The sequence below is a fragment of the Gadus macrocephalus genome, chromosome 5 (genome assembly GCF_031168955.1).
Source record: "Gadus macrocephalus chromosome 5, ASM3116895v1".
Taxonomy (NCBI): Eukaryota; Metazoa; Chordata; class Actinopteri; order Gadiformes; family Gadidae; genus Gadus; species Gadus macrocephalus.
Window position 1 is genome coordinate 2067648 of NC_082386.1, and position 20497 is coordinate 2088144.

A 20497-nucleotide genomic window follows, 5' to 3' on the forward strand; every position below is an offset into this window, starting at 1 on the left:
TTGTATACCAGCACGCAGTGGACACTAAGTAATGTGCTGTTTGACTTTAGGTACATCGACTCCATGGTCCACTTCGTCAGCATCCGTCACCCGACGGCCATTCTGGACGACCTCCACGGAAAGGTTCTTAATGAGGCCTATCAGATCAGCAAGTCTACAGTCACCGAGTCTGTGAGTCAATGACACTAATGTTTACATGCTTATTATACTACTACCATGATGGACATTGAAAATAATAACTTTATAAAACATTAAATGGTTGTCACTATAGGCCACTTACAAATTGCAAATTGCAAGTTGCAACATTCCTATTTGGCATTGAACATGTTTTATCCCTTAATCAGTAACACCAATAAGTAGCATTAGTTAATACAGTTATAAGCATTGTAACATAGCATTAGGGTTTGGGTTAGTGAGTAAGGGTCACCCTCCCCCTATCACTATTAAATAATCTATAAATGAACAACATTAGTAAACATGAAAACCGTTAGTAACTGATGACCAGACCATTGGTGAGCTGTTTGGTGAACATCTTTTCCCTATCTTCAGTCAGGTGGAAGTCTTAAGGCTTGGTTATTTTGAGAGAGCAATGTGACTGTGCACACATTGTTAACGATGAATAACTGAAATCATTAATTTCCACAAATGAACTGCTGTATCTTTAATAACACATTTATTGATAAAAATCCATGGTTACCTTTAAATCATTTGCATTTCATATCCTGAATACTCAAAATCAATCACCTGACTCAAGCTCGTCGTTGCTCTGCCCTAAGTGATAATGCTCTAAATAATAGATTGTATATGGTAAATCAATGAATACTTTTTCCCAACCTTCACAGAGCCAGACCGCCAAGCAGGAGCACAAGCTGTCCAAGACTGAAGGCACCACCCCCGGCTCCATCTCCCACGGCCAGACAGACCTGTCTGTCAAACCGGACAATGTGAAGATTAAGGGGCTGCAGGCCAACGTCTCTATTCCAAAGGTGAGACGGTAGCGTGTCAGACTCTGGATCTCTTTTACATGAATCATGTTTGGTTTGGTTCTACAAATTCTGGATGATTGTGATTCCACTTCCAATGAATAACAGTTGTGAACGTGGGGGCCAATGTGTACAAAAAAAAAAACACTCTTGCATGCTGTCCAGGTGTTTTAAGCTGTGAGCTAGTTGAAATGTTACACGTTGCAAGTTAACTTTAAGTTACCGTAACATATAAAGCTGACATTGTTTGTCATGGTTCATTTTGCGGTAAGAACTATTCTTTGTTCTGTCTCTTGGACTGAGCAGAGCCGGGTTTGGAGGCAGTCTGCTGTTGTTCATTCCTGTGTCCTGTCCACTAGGTGAACCTGTGCCTGCTGCAGGCCTCGGTGGAAGAGGGGCTGGCCCTGGGCTCGGTGAAGTGCGTCACACACGTGTCCCTCGTGGCATTATGCTTCGATAGGATCGCTACGCAGTTCCGAATGAACAGGTACTACCTGTTCCATTTGTATTTAATTTACCTTAAAGGCACCCAGTGCAACTTTCGAGGCTTAAAAATAAACATTCAATTTCTAGTCTTTTTTACACGTAGTAAGTTTCAATAACTCCATACCATTACATACCGACATTTAAGCAGCAAAGATGAGACGTCGTTGTGTGGTGAGAACTGATACAAAATCGATAACAACAACAATGCCGCCATTTTCTTTATTTTTTGTAACCTACAATAAATAAAGCAGGCTTCCAGTCAATGGAAAAATGGCTTCTCCCCACCGGCGATTGTTGTTGTTTACGATTTTCTATCAGTTCTCACCACACAACGACGTCTCATCTTTGCTCCTTGAATGTCGATATGTAATGGTATGGAGTTATTGAAACTTACTGCGTGTAAAAAAGACTAGAAATTGAATGTTTATTTTTCATTGAATGTTTACATAAAGTTGCACTGGGTGCCTTTAAGCAATGGGAAGGGAAGGTGTAGGTCTGTTCTTCATTCATCACATTTTATGGTTATATTTTCTTCCTTTTTCGTCGGGTCATGTTTTTGATTTGTCATACAAGCCTGCCTTTTCTCTAAAACCAGGGGTATTGTAGAGGAAACGCCCAGCACTGCAGAACACGGGCGCCCTTCTGTGATGTTGGAGAAATATGCCTCTGCCACCAAAATGCAGCCTCAGTCGTCTGGCTCCCTTCGCTCCAATGCTGGGATTGAGAAAGGGAAGGAGATCGCTGCAAGGCTCAACATTCACCGCATTCACAGCCAGCTCAGAGGGCTGGACTCTACAGGTGTGTGTCAATCTACTTTTTCTTTAGGAATTATTTTTTCCCGGTGCTGGGAATGCCCTTCCTGAATGGGGAGACCTCTTTTTTTTACACCCAAAAATAAAACTTGAAATCAGATCAGTGCTGTTTTTGAATACATGCATTTTCAGTTAATTAAAAATTCTCTGCCCTCTATTTTCACCTTCTCTCATGCGGTTCGCTGGTATTCACAGACATCGGAACCTGTGCCATCACAGCCATTCCCTTTGAGAAGTCTAAGGTGCTTTTCAGTCTTGAGGAGATGGAGGAGTTCTCACTGGTTGATGAGACTGATGCCGCTGCCATGGCGACGGACCTCGCCCCCTCCACCGCCTCCCTGGAGAAGTGGGGTTGGATAATGTTTGAGTGTGGCATTGAGAACCTCACAGTCAAAGGTAAGACTCATTGTTTCTTTCTATTTATTTTTGTGGCTTTAAATGTATTTCATGCTGATTAGAAACAGACAGCTTAAAAAGGCATCCACAATGCATTTTAATCCAATCATATAGGGAACTCAATTGAACTGAGCATACTTGTACTGTATAATAAAATGGAACTATATGCCGCAATGGGGGATTTGTGGTGCAGATGCACAAGGTTGGCAAAACCGAAAAAAACAAACACAAAACAACTCTTGCAACCCATTTGTGACGCATGGCAGGAGGTTTTATGTAATGTCCAGGGTTGTGATGGGTTGACCCTGATCGGCCAGCAATGCATTGTGGAGGTCAGATAGTTGTGTGACCGCTTAAGAATGATGAATGGGGTATTTTGCCCGCTGAGGTTATTTAATTGCTTGTTCTTATCAGATAACCAATGATGAGTGCTATGTGTACTCATTCTGTTGTGTATACGTCCAGGGGGCCGACAGTCGGGCGCTATCCTGTACAGTGCGTTCGGTGCCATGGGTCACACTGACGCTACAGGCAAGATGGGTATGTCCAAATCTAACGGCTCCATGGGCTCCCAGACGGGCAGCGGCTACAGCACGGACGTCTCTGACAACAACCTCCCCCCCGACACTCAGGGACCCGTCTCTGATGAGCACTCCGACTCGGACCAAGTAAACTACTGTGACAATTCAGTGAAAGCAAAGAATATACCATGTCATTCGCGCAATTTTGAGCTTTATTTGGGTATGTTGGGATGGATAGTAACTGCAGGTTTATTTGTTTTTTGTTAACGTTCAGGATGAAGGGGTGGAGTCAGATGATCTGAAGAAGGACCTCCCCCTCATGCCCCCCCCACCTGACTCCAGCAGCATGAAGCTGACCATTCGAGAGATCTGGTTCAGCTTCTCCGCTCCCACCAACGTGCGCTCTCCCTCACAGGCCATCTCTAGGTACGAGTCCTCTGCCTAAACGTCCTAAACAAATCCCTTCTTAAGTCAGCTAGGCTGGAGCAATACCAACACGTTATAGTGATGTTGTTGAACAAGCTGAGGATCTAGAGTGAAGATATTCTCCTGAATAGCTCTCTGATACTTTTCAAGCAATAAAATAATAGACATTCATGTCTGTGCTGAAAGAGTTTGGAGATATTCAGAGTGAAAAGAATATTCTAAATGATTTCTAATTTCTCTTCTATAGGATTCTAAAATAGGATGTTCTGTGTTTCTTCACGCCCATGTGGGTGTCACAACAATAGTACAGGACAGACGTAGTTACTAACATTTTTTTTCGTTAAAAAACGAAACGTAGAGTGGAATATATTTCGACATACAATGAGCGTTAAAAACAATGTAGTGCATGCTTTAAACTTTCCTCAAATACTCCCCTCTGACAGTGGCTCTAGATCCTAGAGAGTGTCCAACATAAGTCATACAACAATCTAGAGCCAAACAGCCACACCCATTTTTAAATCAGGCTAAATCGCCGGAAATGTTAATGCCTCATATGTGAATGAGGAGTAGAAGATAGGTATTTCCCACCATTCGAGTAGACGTTTTGATGACTCTTTGGTCTGCATTTGCATGGCCTTGAGTAGCACCCTAAATGATAATCTGCCTGTGGCCTTTTGTTTGCTGAATGGTTCAAAAATATTTAAATGTTGGCAGCACTGCTTTTCCGAGTCATTGGTGGTGAATGCTAAATCATATGTCTTATCATAACCCTAAAAGTACACATCATACATTAAATTAGATTATATGAGTTGACAGCTGCACACGTATATAGAAAAAGTTAACTCAACATTATAGGGTCCCGGCCTTCCACTCCCTGTTTTCTCAGCTTAACACATAAATCAACTACATTTTCCCAGTGTTTGTTAAATAAGAAATTTGGCAAAAAAAATATCTATCTCCGGTAACAAAGTTGTTCGCAACGCCTTTCTTCTTCATAGTTTCTTCTATTTGTCTCTAACTCATGCTCCAATCTTTCCTCGATTTATGCTTCGGATGTTGTGGATGCAACGGAATATATGATGCATTCTTGCAGAAACATTTAAGATGATCGCGATGAGTTCTGCCCGTTCTGCCTCTGCGCTGTCTGCAGACAAACCAAAACAAACTAGAGTGACAGCGGCCGCACTTATCAAGCCTCCTGTGAACTTAGACCCTACGTCATATCCCACCCCTTGCAGGCCCAACTCCCTAAACCTCCCATTTGATTTTAATGATGTCAGAACGACATCGATGCCCGCATATAAAGCATCAAGTGTGAATCACCCACAGGGTTGGATGTCCTGATATACACATTCGGCGAAAAGGCAGAGGACGTGTTGAAACGGCCATTGTTACAATCAGCCTTAATTATTTCATTATTTTGTTCTCATGAATTTTCTTCTTTAATCTTAGAGAATCTCATCTTTGTTCTGTAAATATTAATCAATCTGTATTTTCTGTGCTGGCGACACAAATAAAGATTATATACTCCTCTTCCAAAGGGGGGTGGGTGATACCTCAGGTTGATGAGCAGGCTTAGGCTTAGTATTTACACTCCCATTCAAGTGTGTCCTATTCTAACAGGCCAGGTGAGACAAGAGATTTATTGTCTAATGTCATTATTAAAACCAACTAACTAGTCTTTGAGAGGCAGCAGAGAGAGAGGTCATGTTTCCCGAAGCTCCGCTAGGCATTGGAAAAAACTACTTAATTCATCGTTCAGATCTACTTTATGTTATTTTATTTCATGATCATAATACCTAACAGTATATAGTTTGTTTCCGTCGTCCTCCATCGCTCGATTCAACAATACATTTTGGCACTTTTTACTCCCGGATCAGACCGCAGAAAAAGCCTTGGACTTTCCTATCGCCAACATGCCTCTGTACTCGGATATCTCAGGCACGGAGACTGGGAAATGCACAGACTGCACCAAACTGCAACAGACGGTGGCTTTATTTGAAACGAGACTAGCAGCATTAGAAAAATGCAAAGGACTCCTACAGGATACAGTGCCGATGGGTGAGTTTGCTGAGCTCACTCAGATACAGCAAGATGATCAAAGCTACACTGTATCCTCCCCGAAGCTGGACAAGAGAGAGACAGTTCCAGCTGCGTCTCACTGGCACAGAGTCGGCGCTAAGCCAAAACAACATACCAAAGTGAATCAACAAGATCACTCAACGCCAAATGCTAAACTACCCAAAGCTAAAGTTACATGTATCAGCCGGATTAGCCCGTCACTGAAATTAACCCTGCCACTGAAGAACCGGTTCCTGCCACTTCAAGAGTCCACGAACGCGCCCGCCACCCATGCACCCCTTAGCCCCGAGATGCGTCCGGACGGACAGTGCGGACAGAGACGGAACATGAACCAGTCGCCATGGAGGCGAGCTGCGCATGCCTCGGCCACCTGTGCACCCCTGACCCCTGAAATGTGTCCGGACAGACGGTACGGACAGACATGGAACAACCAGTCGCCACGGAGGCGGGCTGCGCATGTGTCTGCCACCGTCCAACAAGGGCCCATCTCAGAGAAAGCAGATGAACCAGACACTCTGATTATAGGAGACTCAACCATCAAGGATATAACCGGTAAGAAGATCAAAACATGCAACTTCCCATATGGAATGGTTAGTGATGTCAACCAAAAACTAGCCAAAATCATATTGGAAAACCCCAAAATCTCAGATTATTGTGCATGCAGGATTTAATGATATTCAAAGAGAACAGTCAGAACTTCTGAAGAGGGATTACACTGATCTATTGGATACACTGGACAAAATACACATCAAGTCATTCATCAGTGGACCCATACCAGCAGTTGACAGGGGAATAAACAGATTCAGTCGTCTACTTGCACTGAATACATGGCTTTCCAGAGTCTGCAATGAAAGAGGAAGGGGCTTTATTGACAATTTCAACTTATTCTGGGGGCGCAAATATCTTTTCAGAGCAGATGGCCTACACCCAAACAGGTTAGGCTCAAAACTGTTGAGGGACAATCTTCTCTTCTCGCTTTCCCACAAATCTCCATTGTCTGACGCACAGGCCACAATCAGAGCACAGGTTGAGAAGAAGCGAGACTACAGCCTCCCCCACACATCTACTCTGCCACTATCTGACACACAGATAGCAGACAGCCCACAGACCTTGAAGAGAGACAACAGCCCGCCCCACGCCATCAACACTGTGCCTTCCCCCATCGCTGATGCTGGCTTGGCGAGGAACGGCCACCCCCCTCCTCTGCACTCCTCCCATAGCCACAACAACAACTCCAGCTCCACTGTCTCCTCCCTTTGCGATTTTCCAGCTGAATTTAAGAAACTGGAATATGTTGGCATCAAACTTGCATCTGTGTCAATGATAGCATCGCCAGGTCATGCCCACAGGCTGTTAACACCAAAGCGGAGGGAGCCCCAGCCCCCCGCCCCCTGTACTGATAGTAGTCCTGAGTATTACTGAGACGAAAAAGGGTTCAGACGTAGACCAAGTATAAAGGACGTTTCGCATAATCTGCTGAACCCAAGGTTGCCTATGTCAAAACATGGCAACTTTTGCATTCCTGCTGTAACCACTAAGAGAGTAAACAAAGGGAAACTTAGACACACTGCTAACCTCACAAATCTCATACATATTGCCTCCAAACCAAAAACAACCTTAAAGCCTATCAACAACACCATCAGGATGGGTCTACTTAATGTTAGGTCTCTTAATAACAAATCATTTTTAGTTAATGATTTTATTACTAGGTTTTTAACTGAAACATGGCTGGAACAAAATAACAGTGCAACCGTTCTGATAGAGACAGCTCCTCCCAAATATAACTTTTTTGATGCATGTAGATCTGGAAAAAGAGGTGGAGGGGTTGCTGTTATATTTAAAAATGTTTTTCAGGGGAAACAGATGTTATTTGGTGATTTTCCATCATTCGAATACCTTTGTGCTGTATTGAAATGCTCCCCCAGAGTTCTCCTATTAATTATTTACAGGCCACCCACATACTTTTTTCGATGAATTCACAGAATTATTGTCTAGCATCTCCACAGACTTTGACTGTCTAGTTATAACTGGTGACTTCAATTTTCATACTGATGATTTGAATGACAAGTGTGCAAAAAAACTTTTTACCATTTTGGACACATTTGAACTGTCCCAACATGTGAAAGAGACTACTCATTGTAAGGGGCACACTCTAGACCTGGTTATCACAAAGGGCCTCAATGTTTCTGATCTCTCTGTGACTGATCCTTCCTTGTCTGACCACTTTTGTGTTTTCTTTAATATATCTTTTATTCCCGACATACAGACAAAATCAAATACTGTCAAAAAACGGTATATCAATGAAGAATCTTATGTACTTTTTAGAAAGGCCATCTCCTTACTACCACCTCTCAACCCATGTTCTGCTGATGATCTTGTAGAAAACTTTAATTTGAAAGTCATGGATGTCATTGCACCTTTATAAGGTTAAAACGATTTCTGGAAAGCAAAAGGCACCCTGGAGAAAAGCTGCTTCTGTAACAGCACAGAAAAAAGAATGCAGGAAGGTTGAACGCATCTGGCGTAAAACAAAACTTCATATTCACCATGATATCTACAAAGAGAGCCTCCGTGCCTACAATTCAGACTTAAAAAGTGCTAGAGAAACATTTTTCTCCAATATCATTAAAACCAATACTAAATATAGCTGCGAGCAGCAATGTGGGTGTCAAGCATAATGGGACTCGGTAAGCTAATTCCGCCGGGCGGACGTAATCGGCCAGGTGGCTACATGACGACCGTCTCGGTAATCGGCAATACCGACAGCCGGTGGGATGAGTAAATGGGAAAAGGACCCCACCTAGAGGTAAGGGCGCAATACAGTCTGCCTGGCAGAACAAATGTCACAAATACATAGGGGTATTCGGAACAATATCCCTAAAAGAGACACAATGTAAACTAGCATCCGTTCTGGAGGTGGTTTGTGAAGCATCTAATCCAGTGGGAATTGCAGTTTATATTGTAGGTGGGCGGAATGGTAAATATAGTCATTGTTGCATTATACATTAAGTACTGCTTGTCGTCACACGAGTGCAGTGTCTAACCATTAATGAGCGCCGTCAAGTTTGATTGGCTGTCACGGCCAAACGGTTTTGAATTTGAGAAAGCTGCTTGATTCATTTGTTCAACTTGGTCTGAAGATCATATATGCCAAGTTCCATGAAGATTGGACAGAATTTGTGGCCTGTGGACATTTTCAACTGATTTTGACAACTTTCAACATGGCGGCCAAGTTCTGATGTTGCAATGAGAAATAATTTATAAGCTATATAAGGAGGTCTGGCAGTATCTTCAGACATTAAAAATAAGTTTGAAATGTACTCATGTGAAGAGAGAGGAGTTAAAACACGTCGTCAGTTTGGTTATGATATGTCAAAGGGCTGCTGAGATATTGGCGTGTTTCCGGTTTGGGGGCTTCGCGGTCGAATATCATTGGCTGTCGCGGATATTTCTGCAAGAAATAATATACTAGCTATACGGGGAGGTCTGATAGTATCACTAGACATTGAAAATAAGTTGTACATGTACTCATGTGAAGAGAGAGGAGTCAAAACACATCAACATTAATAACAGCGCCCCCTAGAGGTCAAAGGTCACCAAATTCATTCAGTGTAACCTTTATGGGGTCATGGGTCTATGTAACAAGGGTGGTTATGATATGTCAAAGGGCTGCTGAGATATGGGCTTACATCCGGTTTGGCGGCTATGCCGCCAAATTTGATTGGCTGTAGCGGGCAAACGGTTTTGAATTTGACAAATCTATTCAATGTTTTTCATCAAAGATGGCCAGAAGATTATGTGTGCCAAGTTTCGAGATGATTGGACAAGATTTGTGATAGGAGTAGCATTTTGAAGGTTTTTGACATAAACCAAGATGGCGGCAATATAGGTCATGGCGCAATGACGTCATAGAGTGTGTTGAACTGGGCTTGGTTCAAGGAATCCAATGATACCAGGTTTGTGAATATTGGTCGAATAGGTCAAAAGTTATGAACATGAATGCATGTCCAACTTTGACCTGTTGGTGGCGCTAGAGCTGTTGGGCTAGCGACCTGAGTTTGGGTTAATGGGCTAATGGGCCTGTCTTGAAACAGTGTGCCAAATTTCACAACTTTTCGCCAAGCGGTTCTATGGGCTGCCATTGACTCCCACTGAAGGATAATAATAATAAGAACTCATACAAAAACAATAGGTTGTCTCGCAACGTAGTTGCTTGACACCCAATAATCAAAAACCCTATTTGCAACTGTTGACAGACTGACCAACCCCCCAACACAAATTCCACCTGATCTCCATTCCACGCAGAAATGCAATGAGTTTGCAGCTTTTTATACTGATAAAATTGAAGGCATCAGACGCGCCATCAATATCTCCACTTCAAACAAAAATGTTGGACTACCACCCTGTTCAGGCAAAAGTAACGTGGCAGGGATGGCATGCTTTAATGTTATTGACTCTAAAACTCTTGTGGAAACTGTTAAAACTAAAGCCATCCACCTGTTGCCTTGATTCTTTACCTACCAACCTCTTTAAGAATGTTTTTGACTGCCTAGCAATAGACATATTGCAGATAGTTAACAACTCTCTCCAGTCAGGCAACTTCCCAAAAGCCCTGAAAACTGCAGTTATTAAACCCCTTTTAAAAAAGCGGAGCCTAGAAACCTCTATTATTAACAACTACAGACCAATATCAAATCTACCCTTCATAAGTAAAATCATTGAGAAAGTTGTCCTCCAGCAACTTAATCACTTCCTGGCATCAACTGGTTGTTATGACACCTTCAATCAGGATTTCGACCCCTGCACAGCACTGAGACCGCCCTCATTAAAGTTGTAAACGACATCCGTCTTAACACAGACTCTGGCAAAACCTCAATACTAATGCTACTAGACCTCAGTGCTGCATTCAACACTAGTGTAGACCATACAATACTTTTGGACAGGTTAGAAAACTGGGTGGGGCTTTCAGGCACAGTCTTAAATTGGTTCAGATCCTACCTACAAAATAGGAACTACTTTGTTTCCATTGGCGACTTTGTATCAGAATCAACCAACGTGATGTGTGGAGTCCCACAAGGTTCGATCTTAGGGCCCTCTTTATTCAACATCTACATGCTCCCACTAGGGCAAATCATGCATAATAACAATATTGACCATCATTGCTATGCTGATGACACGCAAATCTATGTATCGCTATCACCAAATGACTATCGGCCCATAGATCTGCTGTGCCAGTGCATTGAGCAAGTGAAAGACTGGATGTGCCGAAATTTCCTTCAGCTAAATGAGGATAAAACTGAGATAATTGTATTTGGTGCTAAAACGGAAAGGCTTAAAGTAACCCAACACCTTCACTCTCTGTCCCTGAAATCAAAGCCAGAAATCTAGGGGTTATCATGGATTCTGATTTACATTTCGAAAGTCACATCAAATCAGTTACAAAATCTGCATATTATCACCTTAAAAATGTAGCAAGACTTAAGCCCAGTTCAGACCAAAGATTCACCTTGCAACGACTTGCAACTCCTTGTGACGCCTTGCAACGAGACGGGCTGCGACGTTCTTAAACTGGGCAGTTCACACTGGCTGCAACGCGCTGCAACGGTCTGCGACGGTAGGTGGTTTCCCTAGCAACTGTGAACGCAAGTTCACAAGTTGATCTGGCTGCCTTTCGTGTTTTCACGAAGAATTTATATATTTTTTTGCAGAAAATTTCTATGTGGGTCTACGGTACAACAGAATGAATTCCGACCTTATTAATATCCCCCCCACGATAGTATGAGTTTGAATCCCGTAATGTATCATATTTTAAGCATTCGTTTTTCATTTATTTCGGCTTTAAACGGTTCTACGTGACAAGTTTCTTCCAATTACACTCCAAATACGAATGAGATGGGTATGTTTTTGACATTTTATTGAAAGACAAATCAAAGGCATTCGCAAGGACAGCTACGTGTCTGGCCCGATTTCCAACAGCTGGCGTAGCCACGACAACAAACGACGCATTCGGCTAATGGTCACCAGTTAACACGGTCACGAGTTGAACTTAATAATAATAATAATAAATGACATTTATATAGCGCTTAATATGGTACTCCAAGACGCTTTAAAACACCACACCAAGTGCCACCGCAATGTCGCAACAACATGCCAACGTCGAGAAGGACAGGTTGCTCCTCCAGCAAGCAAATTAAATTCTCCTCCCTCTCCTCGGACCAGAAGTCTGCCATCTTCGGATATTTGTATGCTGGAGTGGACAGTACGGTACCGGGACGGAGTAAGGCCGTGACGTACAAGTTGTTCTGTGCTGTGATTGGCTGAAGAGAAATAGTTAAATCGCCGCGTTCTAAAACTGGACCTTGCGATTTGACATGTTCAATCTCTGGCGACTCCTTGCAACTCCTTGCGACGCCTTGCAACTCCTTGCAACGGCTTGCAACGACCCGTTCACACCACCCCTGCGACGTTCTAAAACCGTCTCGTTGCAAGCCGTTGCAAGGTGAATCTTTGGTCTGAACTGGGCTTTAGAGGGCTCATGTCCACCGAAGACTTACAAAAACTTGTACATGCCTTTATCACTATTAAGCTTGATTACTGCAATGGTCTCCTTACAGGTCTCTCAAAACAAACTCTAAGGAAGCTTCAGCTTGTTCAGAATGCTGCTGCTAGAGTTTTAACAAAGACCAAAAAATTTGAACATATTACACCAATTCTTAAATCGTTACATTGGCTTCCTGTAGGTCAGAGAATTGATTTTAAAATCATGTTGCTAACCTATAAATCCCTACATGGTTTAGGCCCAAAATATTTAACTGATATGCTTCCACTACATAAGCCTTCTAGAACACTAAGATCTTCTGAGACCAATTTGTTAATTATCCCCAGAGTAAACACGAAACATGGGAAAGCAGGATTTAGTTACTATGCAACAAATAGCTGGAATAAACTCCCTGAGGATTTAAGACTTGCCCCAACTCTGAGCACCTTTAAAACAAGATTGAAGACTTTTATGTTTGCTTTAGCTTTCTGCTAAATCTTAAATACTTTACCTTTATTTTACTAAAATGCCTCTTTATCTTTCCCTTTATTTTCTATTTTTACCAGAAAAATACATGATCTGATACCAGAGAGAAAGGTTGTATAAGGGTTAGAGTCCTGAGTTTGTTTGTCCTTTTGGTCTGGGCTAGAGTCCTAGAAGCTGGGTTAGAGTCCTAGAATTGGTTGAATAAGGCCTTTGGTCTGGGCTAGAGTCCTAGACGCTGGGTTAGAGTCCTAGAATAAGAATAAGGCCTTTGGTCTGGGCTAGAGTCCTAGAAGCTGGGTTAGAGTCCTAGAATATTGTTAAGGGTTAGAGTCCTGAGTATAAGGGTTAGAGTCCTGAGTTTGTTTGTATAAGGGTTAGAGTCCTGAGTTTGTCTGGGTTAGAGTCCTAGAATCTGGATTGGAGTTCCAGAGAAAGGACCAAGTTCCTTTAGGTCGGGTTGTAGTCCCGACTTGGGTTCCAGAGAGACTGTTGATCTGATCTTAAATACATTGCACTTTCAATTTTACTTACTAAAAAGCCTTTTTAACTTTCAATTTAATTTTCTCTTAAATACATTGCACTTTCTATTTGACTCATTTCTTACATGTGTTTTCTTTTACTTATCTATTATTTTATTTTATTGTATGACAATGTTTATACGTGAAGCACTTTGAGTCTGCCTTGTGTATGAAAAGTGCTATATAAATAAAGTTGCCTTGCCTTGCCTAACTATACATTTGTTATTATCTACCAATTAGAACCCAATATTATTTTTTTGCGTTATGTTCTAGTAAGGCTTATTGACAATAATTGTCAATAAGCACCCATTTAACACCCAGTACTTCTGCTACAATTTTCTGTGGTCAAAAATTAAAACCTACATCAGCGATTGGTCTTCAAACTGACCTACCGGTTTGTATAACTTTTTGCTTGTTATTCTACCTATTAACAGGCAACTCAATCTGCTGAGCACTGCCACCCCTGCCATCGGAGCCTGGTTGGTTCCCATCGACCAGCTGAAATCCTCCATTCGTAAATGGGACATGGAAGGCACCCTCCGCGTGTGTGCTGTCATGGGGTGCATCATGACCGAAGCGCTCGAGGTCAGTGCTACATTCATACGCTATCACCTAAAATGTCCAAAATAATTCCTAACCCTAGTCAAGTTTGAATCTTTTTAATCCCACTCATCCCATCTTGATTTTAGACCTGTGAAATTGAATTAGGCTTTTTATAACTTTTGTGTGTTATTAATTCTATTTACACTTTAATTAATTCCATTTGGTTGCAGTTCCCATTTTTGAGCCTTCAAAGGCTAATGGAGGAAATACATCACTGACCCTTTGTTTATGCAACCAAAACGTTTCAAGATCTCTTCAGTTCACTTCCAAGCCATGAGTGCACATTTGATTCAGTGCTCACTGCATTGTGGATGCAATGGAATATATGACGCATCGTTGCAGCAACATTCATGATTGCTGTCGTTAAAATACAGAACTTTTTCAAATTCCTGAACAGAAAAAAAGCATTCACATCCCGATTCGGAGCAAGTACAACCGTGTGACTAAACGCGCCCGCTACCTCCACGAGAACCCGTCCTCCATGCTGTGCAACATCCTGCACCGCTACCTGCAGCAGACGGACTACTCTGTGATAGAGGAGGCCACCATGGTCAGTGGAACGGCCACATTCAGCTTGGTCTTCTTTCAAAAGTATTTCTCTATCATGTTAATGATTTCAGTGGTTCATTTGGTGTACTGCTTTGCTTTTTCTATTATGTCATAAAGTAAACAAAAATGTCATGTAAAAATAATAATAATTTGCTTCCCTTTTTTGGGCATTACAAAAGGAGTTTGCGACATCCTTTAATCATATTATTATTGTAGGAGGGGTTGGAGGTGGCTATGCAGAGTCTAGGGGAACTTTTAACAAGTGACACTCTACCCATCCCTTATGTTCTCCTATGCAGAACGATGGACTGCCGGCCCTGGTGACCCTGAAGAAAGGTCTGGTGGCCCTGGCCAGACAGTGGATGAAGTTCATCGTGGTGACCCAGGGTTTCAAGGCCATAGGCCTGCTGAGGCCAAACCCGCTGCCCAAGCCCAAGGAGCCCCAGCAGGACCTTCCAGACGGCCTCCAGGGCCTGGACAACGGGGTGGCTCTGCAGAGCGACACCAGCGCGGACGGAGCTGAGTTTGAGTTTGATGCAGGTGATGCAATGAAATAAGCACCGCAACTAAATTAGAATACATTGTATTGGTCGAATTTGTTATCACCAGAATCATCAATCAATATTAGGGGTGTGACGAGATCTCGTGCCACGAGATCTCGCGAGATTTAACTCGACGATATTACCCGTCGCGTTAAAAATCTGTCTCGCAAGATTTGTGAGCTATCCAAACTTGTGGCCTGTGGGGGCAGTAATGCGCCTTTGCTACATCTAGTCTGCCAGAACCTGGAGAAGGAAAAGAAGAAGAGGAGGAGAAGGAGGGGAAGCAGGGGAAGCAGCCGTAAGCTGTGTTCGAAATCGTTCCCTCGGATCACGGATAGTGTACTATATAGGGTGCTCGCCATTTTGTAGTGGTGTTCGAATTCTCAGTGGTTCATTTCATGCACTATATACAGGGTAGCCGCGGGGTCTTAAAAGTCTAAAAAATGTCTTAAATTTCATGTTCCTAAATTAAGGCCTTAAAAAGTCTTAAATTGCGTTACCCAAGTCTTAATTTTTTAAAGATGGTCTTAAATTTCCTACTAGGATATGTTTTCGTAGTCAACCGGACTGTAACACAAGGAGAAAAAAAATAGGGAGCGTTTTGCGTATCGGGGTTTTGCGTAACGTCAGAGAACGTCTCATTTATTGGAGTATGCGCGAACAATACTTTGGGTTTTCGCGCCGGCAATCTCAACAAACATAATCAGTCGAGAGGAGACGCCACATCATAGGGAAGCAGGGCTCTCAAGTCTCACGCATTCGGCGTGAGACACGCAATTCGACCGATGCACACGCTCACACGCCACACTTCGTATTTCTCACGCAGAGAAATTACCAGGATAGCGCCCACCAACTTGCGCCACTATTTAACAGTGGAACAGGAATCAAATGGGTTCCCCTTACGAAGGGTGACCAGACGTCCTCTTTTGCCCAGACATGCCCTCTTTTTTAGACACTTATAAAAATAAATGTGTCCGGGCGGAATTTCAAAATCGTCCGGGATTTTATTAAAGCCTCATACATGTTCACATTGAATTTGCGTTGCGTTCCTCTGGGTCGGTCACAAACTACTTAAGCTACGCCCTCCCCACCTCAGTTCTGTTCGCTTTGCATTGCTGGAAGTGAGTAGGGGGAGTGGTTAAGTAGAGCCTTCAGATTGGACGGTTTGACTTTAGAGTTACCGTCATGTTTTGTATATATTTTTTTGTTGCCATTATTGTTTTATAGGGACAAACATTAACAAATGTCTCCTACAGGGGATTGATAAAGTTCTATCTATTGAACAGAAAGAAACACTTTACACACATACTTTACACACTTTACCACAGCATTGGCCTACTGAATGCCACAGATATATTTTAAGCATTGGACTGAATGCCACATAAATATATAATTACGTTTTTGCACGTTTGCAACGTTTAAAAGTTCAGGGAAAAGTATTGCCTCTACTGGTGTTGCTTAGGCCAATATCCTTTTGAGGCAGTGTTGTTTCCGAATATTAGTGTTAAGGGCCAATAATGCTGACTATCATACATTAGTCACCATGTCTGTGGACGGGTTAGGGTTAGGGTTCGGGCTGGCTCCATACATTACGAAGGAGTTAGTAAAAGAGGTCAACGAGGCAAGCGGTGGATTCATTGAAATGGTTGAGGAAATTTGAATGCTGAGAAACTACAGCAATTTGAAAAGAGTTTGTTTGTTTATATTTTATATTGTGTGTTGAAAGTTTGATATTTAAACCAAAAATACAGCTACACTTTCACACCATCACTTTGTGTATTGTTTTTTTAATCTTTTATTATCATTTCTGGGTACATGGTCTTAAGAGACATCAGGCCTCTAGGCTTTGAGTTAGGCCCTCAGTTTGGCTCTTTGATTGGTGAGTGCACACTTATCCTTTGGCACATTCATTAATGTATTGACATGAATGTTTCATATGTTCCAAAAAAACATGAATAACATATGCACGACCGTGTTTTACGACTGCTTAATGGGTGCGATGTAGGTCTTAATTTTCATTGAAGTGGTCTTAAAAAAGTCTAAAAAAAGTCTTAAATTTGGGTTGATCAAACCTGGGGAAACCCTGTATATAGTGCACTTAAAATACCCACAATTTGAGTGTACATACGATGTACCCTACATGTTACTCCCGTATACCACAATGCAATGCGGTCGTGTTTTTCCGGAGGAGAAGAAGAAGCTGAATAACCGCGAAAACGAATACATTTAATGATGGAGCCTCCGGCTTGTGTTTAGAAATGTCAACAATTTATTTGGGATTTAACATAGAATATTTAACATTCAAAATTAATTTAAAAAAACTTCGACAAGGAAATGTAACATTCAACATCAATACAACCTCCAGCCCGGTTTGTTTAGATGATGTGGGCGCATCACGTCACACAAATACCCGGCGCATTTACTGACGCAAATGACGTTGAGAAATGTTCAGCGTAGTGTCCCAATTCTCGTTTGTTCATTCCCTATATAGTGCACTATATCATGAACACTATATAGGGAATAGTGAGTGAGTATATAGGGAACGATTTCGAACACAGCTAAAGACAGCCAGAATGACGTCGGAAAATACCCGTATTACCGTCGAAGATGCCCCCGCCACTTTTAAATCATTTGTTTGGCAGCATTTTGGGTACCTTGATTTGGTTTTGCACATAATATTGTTTGCACTTGAAAAAAAGAGAATTATTTAATTTATTTTACTTTTTAAATTTTAGTTTTAGTTTCAATTTCATGCACGTAAAGAGTTATAATAAAACATTTCAAAATGCACGTGCAACTTGGTTAAATAAAAGTCTGTTGGTCCAGTCATATATTTTGTCATTGTAGTTTTCTTAAAATCTCGTCTCGTCTCGTTCTCGTGAACCCAATATCGTGTCTCGTCTCGTCTCGTGAGCTCAGTGTATCGTCACACCCCTAATCAATATACAATTAAGTATGGAAATTGGAGAGGTTTTCTATTACAATTTCCTAAATGGTGTTATAACTACCTATACCCTCATTATGAATGCCTTACTTGGCATTGAGCCTACTTGCTAGGGTTTAAGATGTTAATGTGTTGTGTGTCCTCTGTCCTGAACAGTTAGTGAACACATCATGCTGCTGGAGGGAGCGTGGTGTTCAGTGTGTTAACGTGTTGTGTGTCCTCTAGCCACAGTGAGTGAACACACCATGATGCTGGAGGGAGCATGGTGTTCAGTGTGTTAACGTGTTGTGTGTCCTCTAGCCACAGTGAGTGAACACACCATGCTGCTGGAGGGTGCCTGCAGCCGCCCCCCGCCCAAAGAGAGCAACTCGGGGCCCGTGAGTGGAGTGGAGATCATGAGGAAACTTTCCAAGTCTCACGCCCACAGCGAGTCTGTCCTCAAGATAAAGGTACTTAGCGTTGTCTTAACTATTTTCTACACTCGATAATCCTAAAGAAGCAATGAGCTTGACTCCATAAATGACTTGTCTCTCGAGTTAGTTTGATCTTTCACTTTTAAAAAGGCAACATTACAAACAAAGGCATGAAATCTGAAATAAAGGTCAAAACCCTGTTGCTACGTAGGCTTCTAGCTCTGTTTTCCCGCACATGATGTCACTACTTTTGATGTCATGACTCTACGGAAGCTTTACCATGCTAATATGCAATCTTAATAATAACTATTGTAATGGCGAAAAAACCGTGGTTGGGTTTTTCCTATAACCCCAAGATCCCAAGTTGTCCTTTTGCCACACGGAGAAAGCTGGTGATGGCATTGTTTGACGCGCAGTTTGTGTCCAAAAAAGAGTAAGAGTTTGACTGTCCAAGGCCGTCCTTTGGCCGTCATTTATTGTAAATAAAATATAACAAATCAAGGATGCATATATATCAAGTTGCACAGTTCACAAACAGACGGTCAATAACTGTATCTGCTTGCCAGCCTTCTCCACGTCATGCACTTCCGTGGCCTATTTAAAGGGTGCACCATCAGCACCTGTCGCAGGTGTGCACTCACCAAAGGTGGGAAAGAAGGAGAAATTAGTGAGTCACTCAAATCATAAAAAACTTAAATGCGGCTCCTACACACCGGCCCCTAATTGTTCTCTATAGAACCAATTACTCAAATTAATAATAAAGGAGCCATAAGAAGGGCAATTATCGTTGAATTGAATAAGCACTTAATGCTTTTAGGTATATGTAATGAATAATGTTGTTTTTTCAGAAGGTGTGAAAACATATATACATTACATTCCTTTGAAAGGTGATCAGGAACCCTGGTCACTCTTCAGCTTCAAGGATTGGGCACAGTTTGGTAATGGGCCTCTCAAGGACTGAAGTCTGTGTCTGGAGCTTCACTGACCGCACCAGACCCCTTGCATCAGGTTTGGTCTCCAGCACTCTTTCTAATGGCCAGGACCCTCGTGGAGCGGTGGGGTCAACGACCAGGACAATGTCTCCGACGCTCAGATTCTTCTTTACTGCAGTCCATTTCTCTCTCTCCTGCAGCAGTAGAAGATATTCTTTAGTCCACCTGTGCCAGAATAGATCAGCCATGTACTGGACCTGTTTCCAGCGGCGCCTGGCATAGAGGTCGGACTTCAGGAAGGTTCCAGGGGGTAGGATTGGCTGGGTTTTCAACAGGAGGATGTGATTTGGAGTCAGTGGCTCAAGGTCATGTGGGTCTGAGGACACTGTGGAGAGAGGACGGTTGTTCAGGATTGCCTCCACCTCGCAGAGCAGCGTTTGAAGGCCTTCATCATCGATGGACTGCTGTTGGAGAGTGGAGTTCAGCACCTGGCGGACAGATCTTATGAGCCTTTCCCAGACTCCGCCATAGTGTTGCCATGCTGCTGGTGGATTGAAACTCCATTCGATTCCATCTGGGAGCAGGGCATCTTGGATTTTCTGCTCATTCAGTGACTTCAGGGCCTTCTTGAGCTCCATGTCAGCACCCCTCAGGTTGGTTCCATTGTCGGACCTGATGTGCTTAACTTGGCCCCTCCTGCAGAAATCTCCTCAAATCTCCTCAAAGCATGGATGCACGAGTCTGTGTCAAGTGAAAAAGCAACTTCAAGATGAACAGCTCGACTAGACATACAGGTAAAAATAACTCTGTACCTTTTGATAGTGGTTCTTCCTCTCTTCACTACAATTGGGCCGAAGTAGTCCAACCCAACATTTGTAAAGGGGGGGAGGTCAGGTAGGATTCTTTCCAGCGGCAAATCCGCCATTTTCTGTTCACCTGCTTTTCCCCTTGCACGCCGACAAACTACACATCTTGAGAGCACCTTCCTTGCTACCGAGTTGCCCTTTACAATCCAGTACTTTTTCCGGAGCTCTGACAGCATGTGGTTTCTGCCATTGTGGCCACAGCGTTCATGGATGTGTCTTAAGAGCAGTATTGAAACGTGTGAATCTTTGGGCAAGATGCAGGGGTGTTTTGTTTCCTCGGGCATTGCAGATTTGTGCAGTCGGCCACCTACTCTTAGAATGCCCTCGTCCAGCACAGGATCAAGCCTGCAGATCTTGCTGCCCTTGTGCACTCTAGGCGGGGTCATCTCTAGTGTTGCTA

The 20497-nt window shown here is 42.7% G+C and overlaps 1 protein-coding gene across 17 annotated transcripts in view; it reads left to right on the forward strand.

Annotated features, from left to right (window-relative positions):
• kiaa1109 (KIAA1109 ortholog) overlaps nt 1–20497 on the forward strand; it is a 172956-nt gene that overhangs the window by 42121 nt on the left and 110338 nt on the right. For all 17 annotated transcript variants that reach the window (XM_060051112.1, XM_060051117.1, XM_060051114.1 and 14 more), the window contains exons 33-43: nt 51–171; nt 843–986; nt 1343–1470; nt 2065–2267; nt 2477–2677; nt 3143–3345; nt 3473–3624; nt 13683–13833; nt 14249–14401; nt 14700–14940; nt 18187–18335. In XM_060051112.1, coding sequence (XP_059907095.1) covers nt 51–171; nt 843–986; nt 1343–1470; nt 2065–2267; nt 2477–2677; nt 3143–3345; nt 3473–3624; nt 13683–13833; nt 14249–14401; nt 14700–14940; nt 18187–18335 — 1846 coding nt within the window. The remainder of the gene's footprint in view (nt 1–50; nt 172–842; nt 987–1342; nt 1471–2064; nt 2268–2476; nt 2678–3142; nt 3346–3472; nt 3625–13682; nt 13834–14248; nt 14402–14699; nt 14941–18186; nt 18336–20497) is intronic.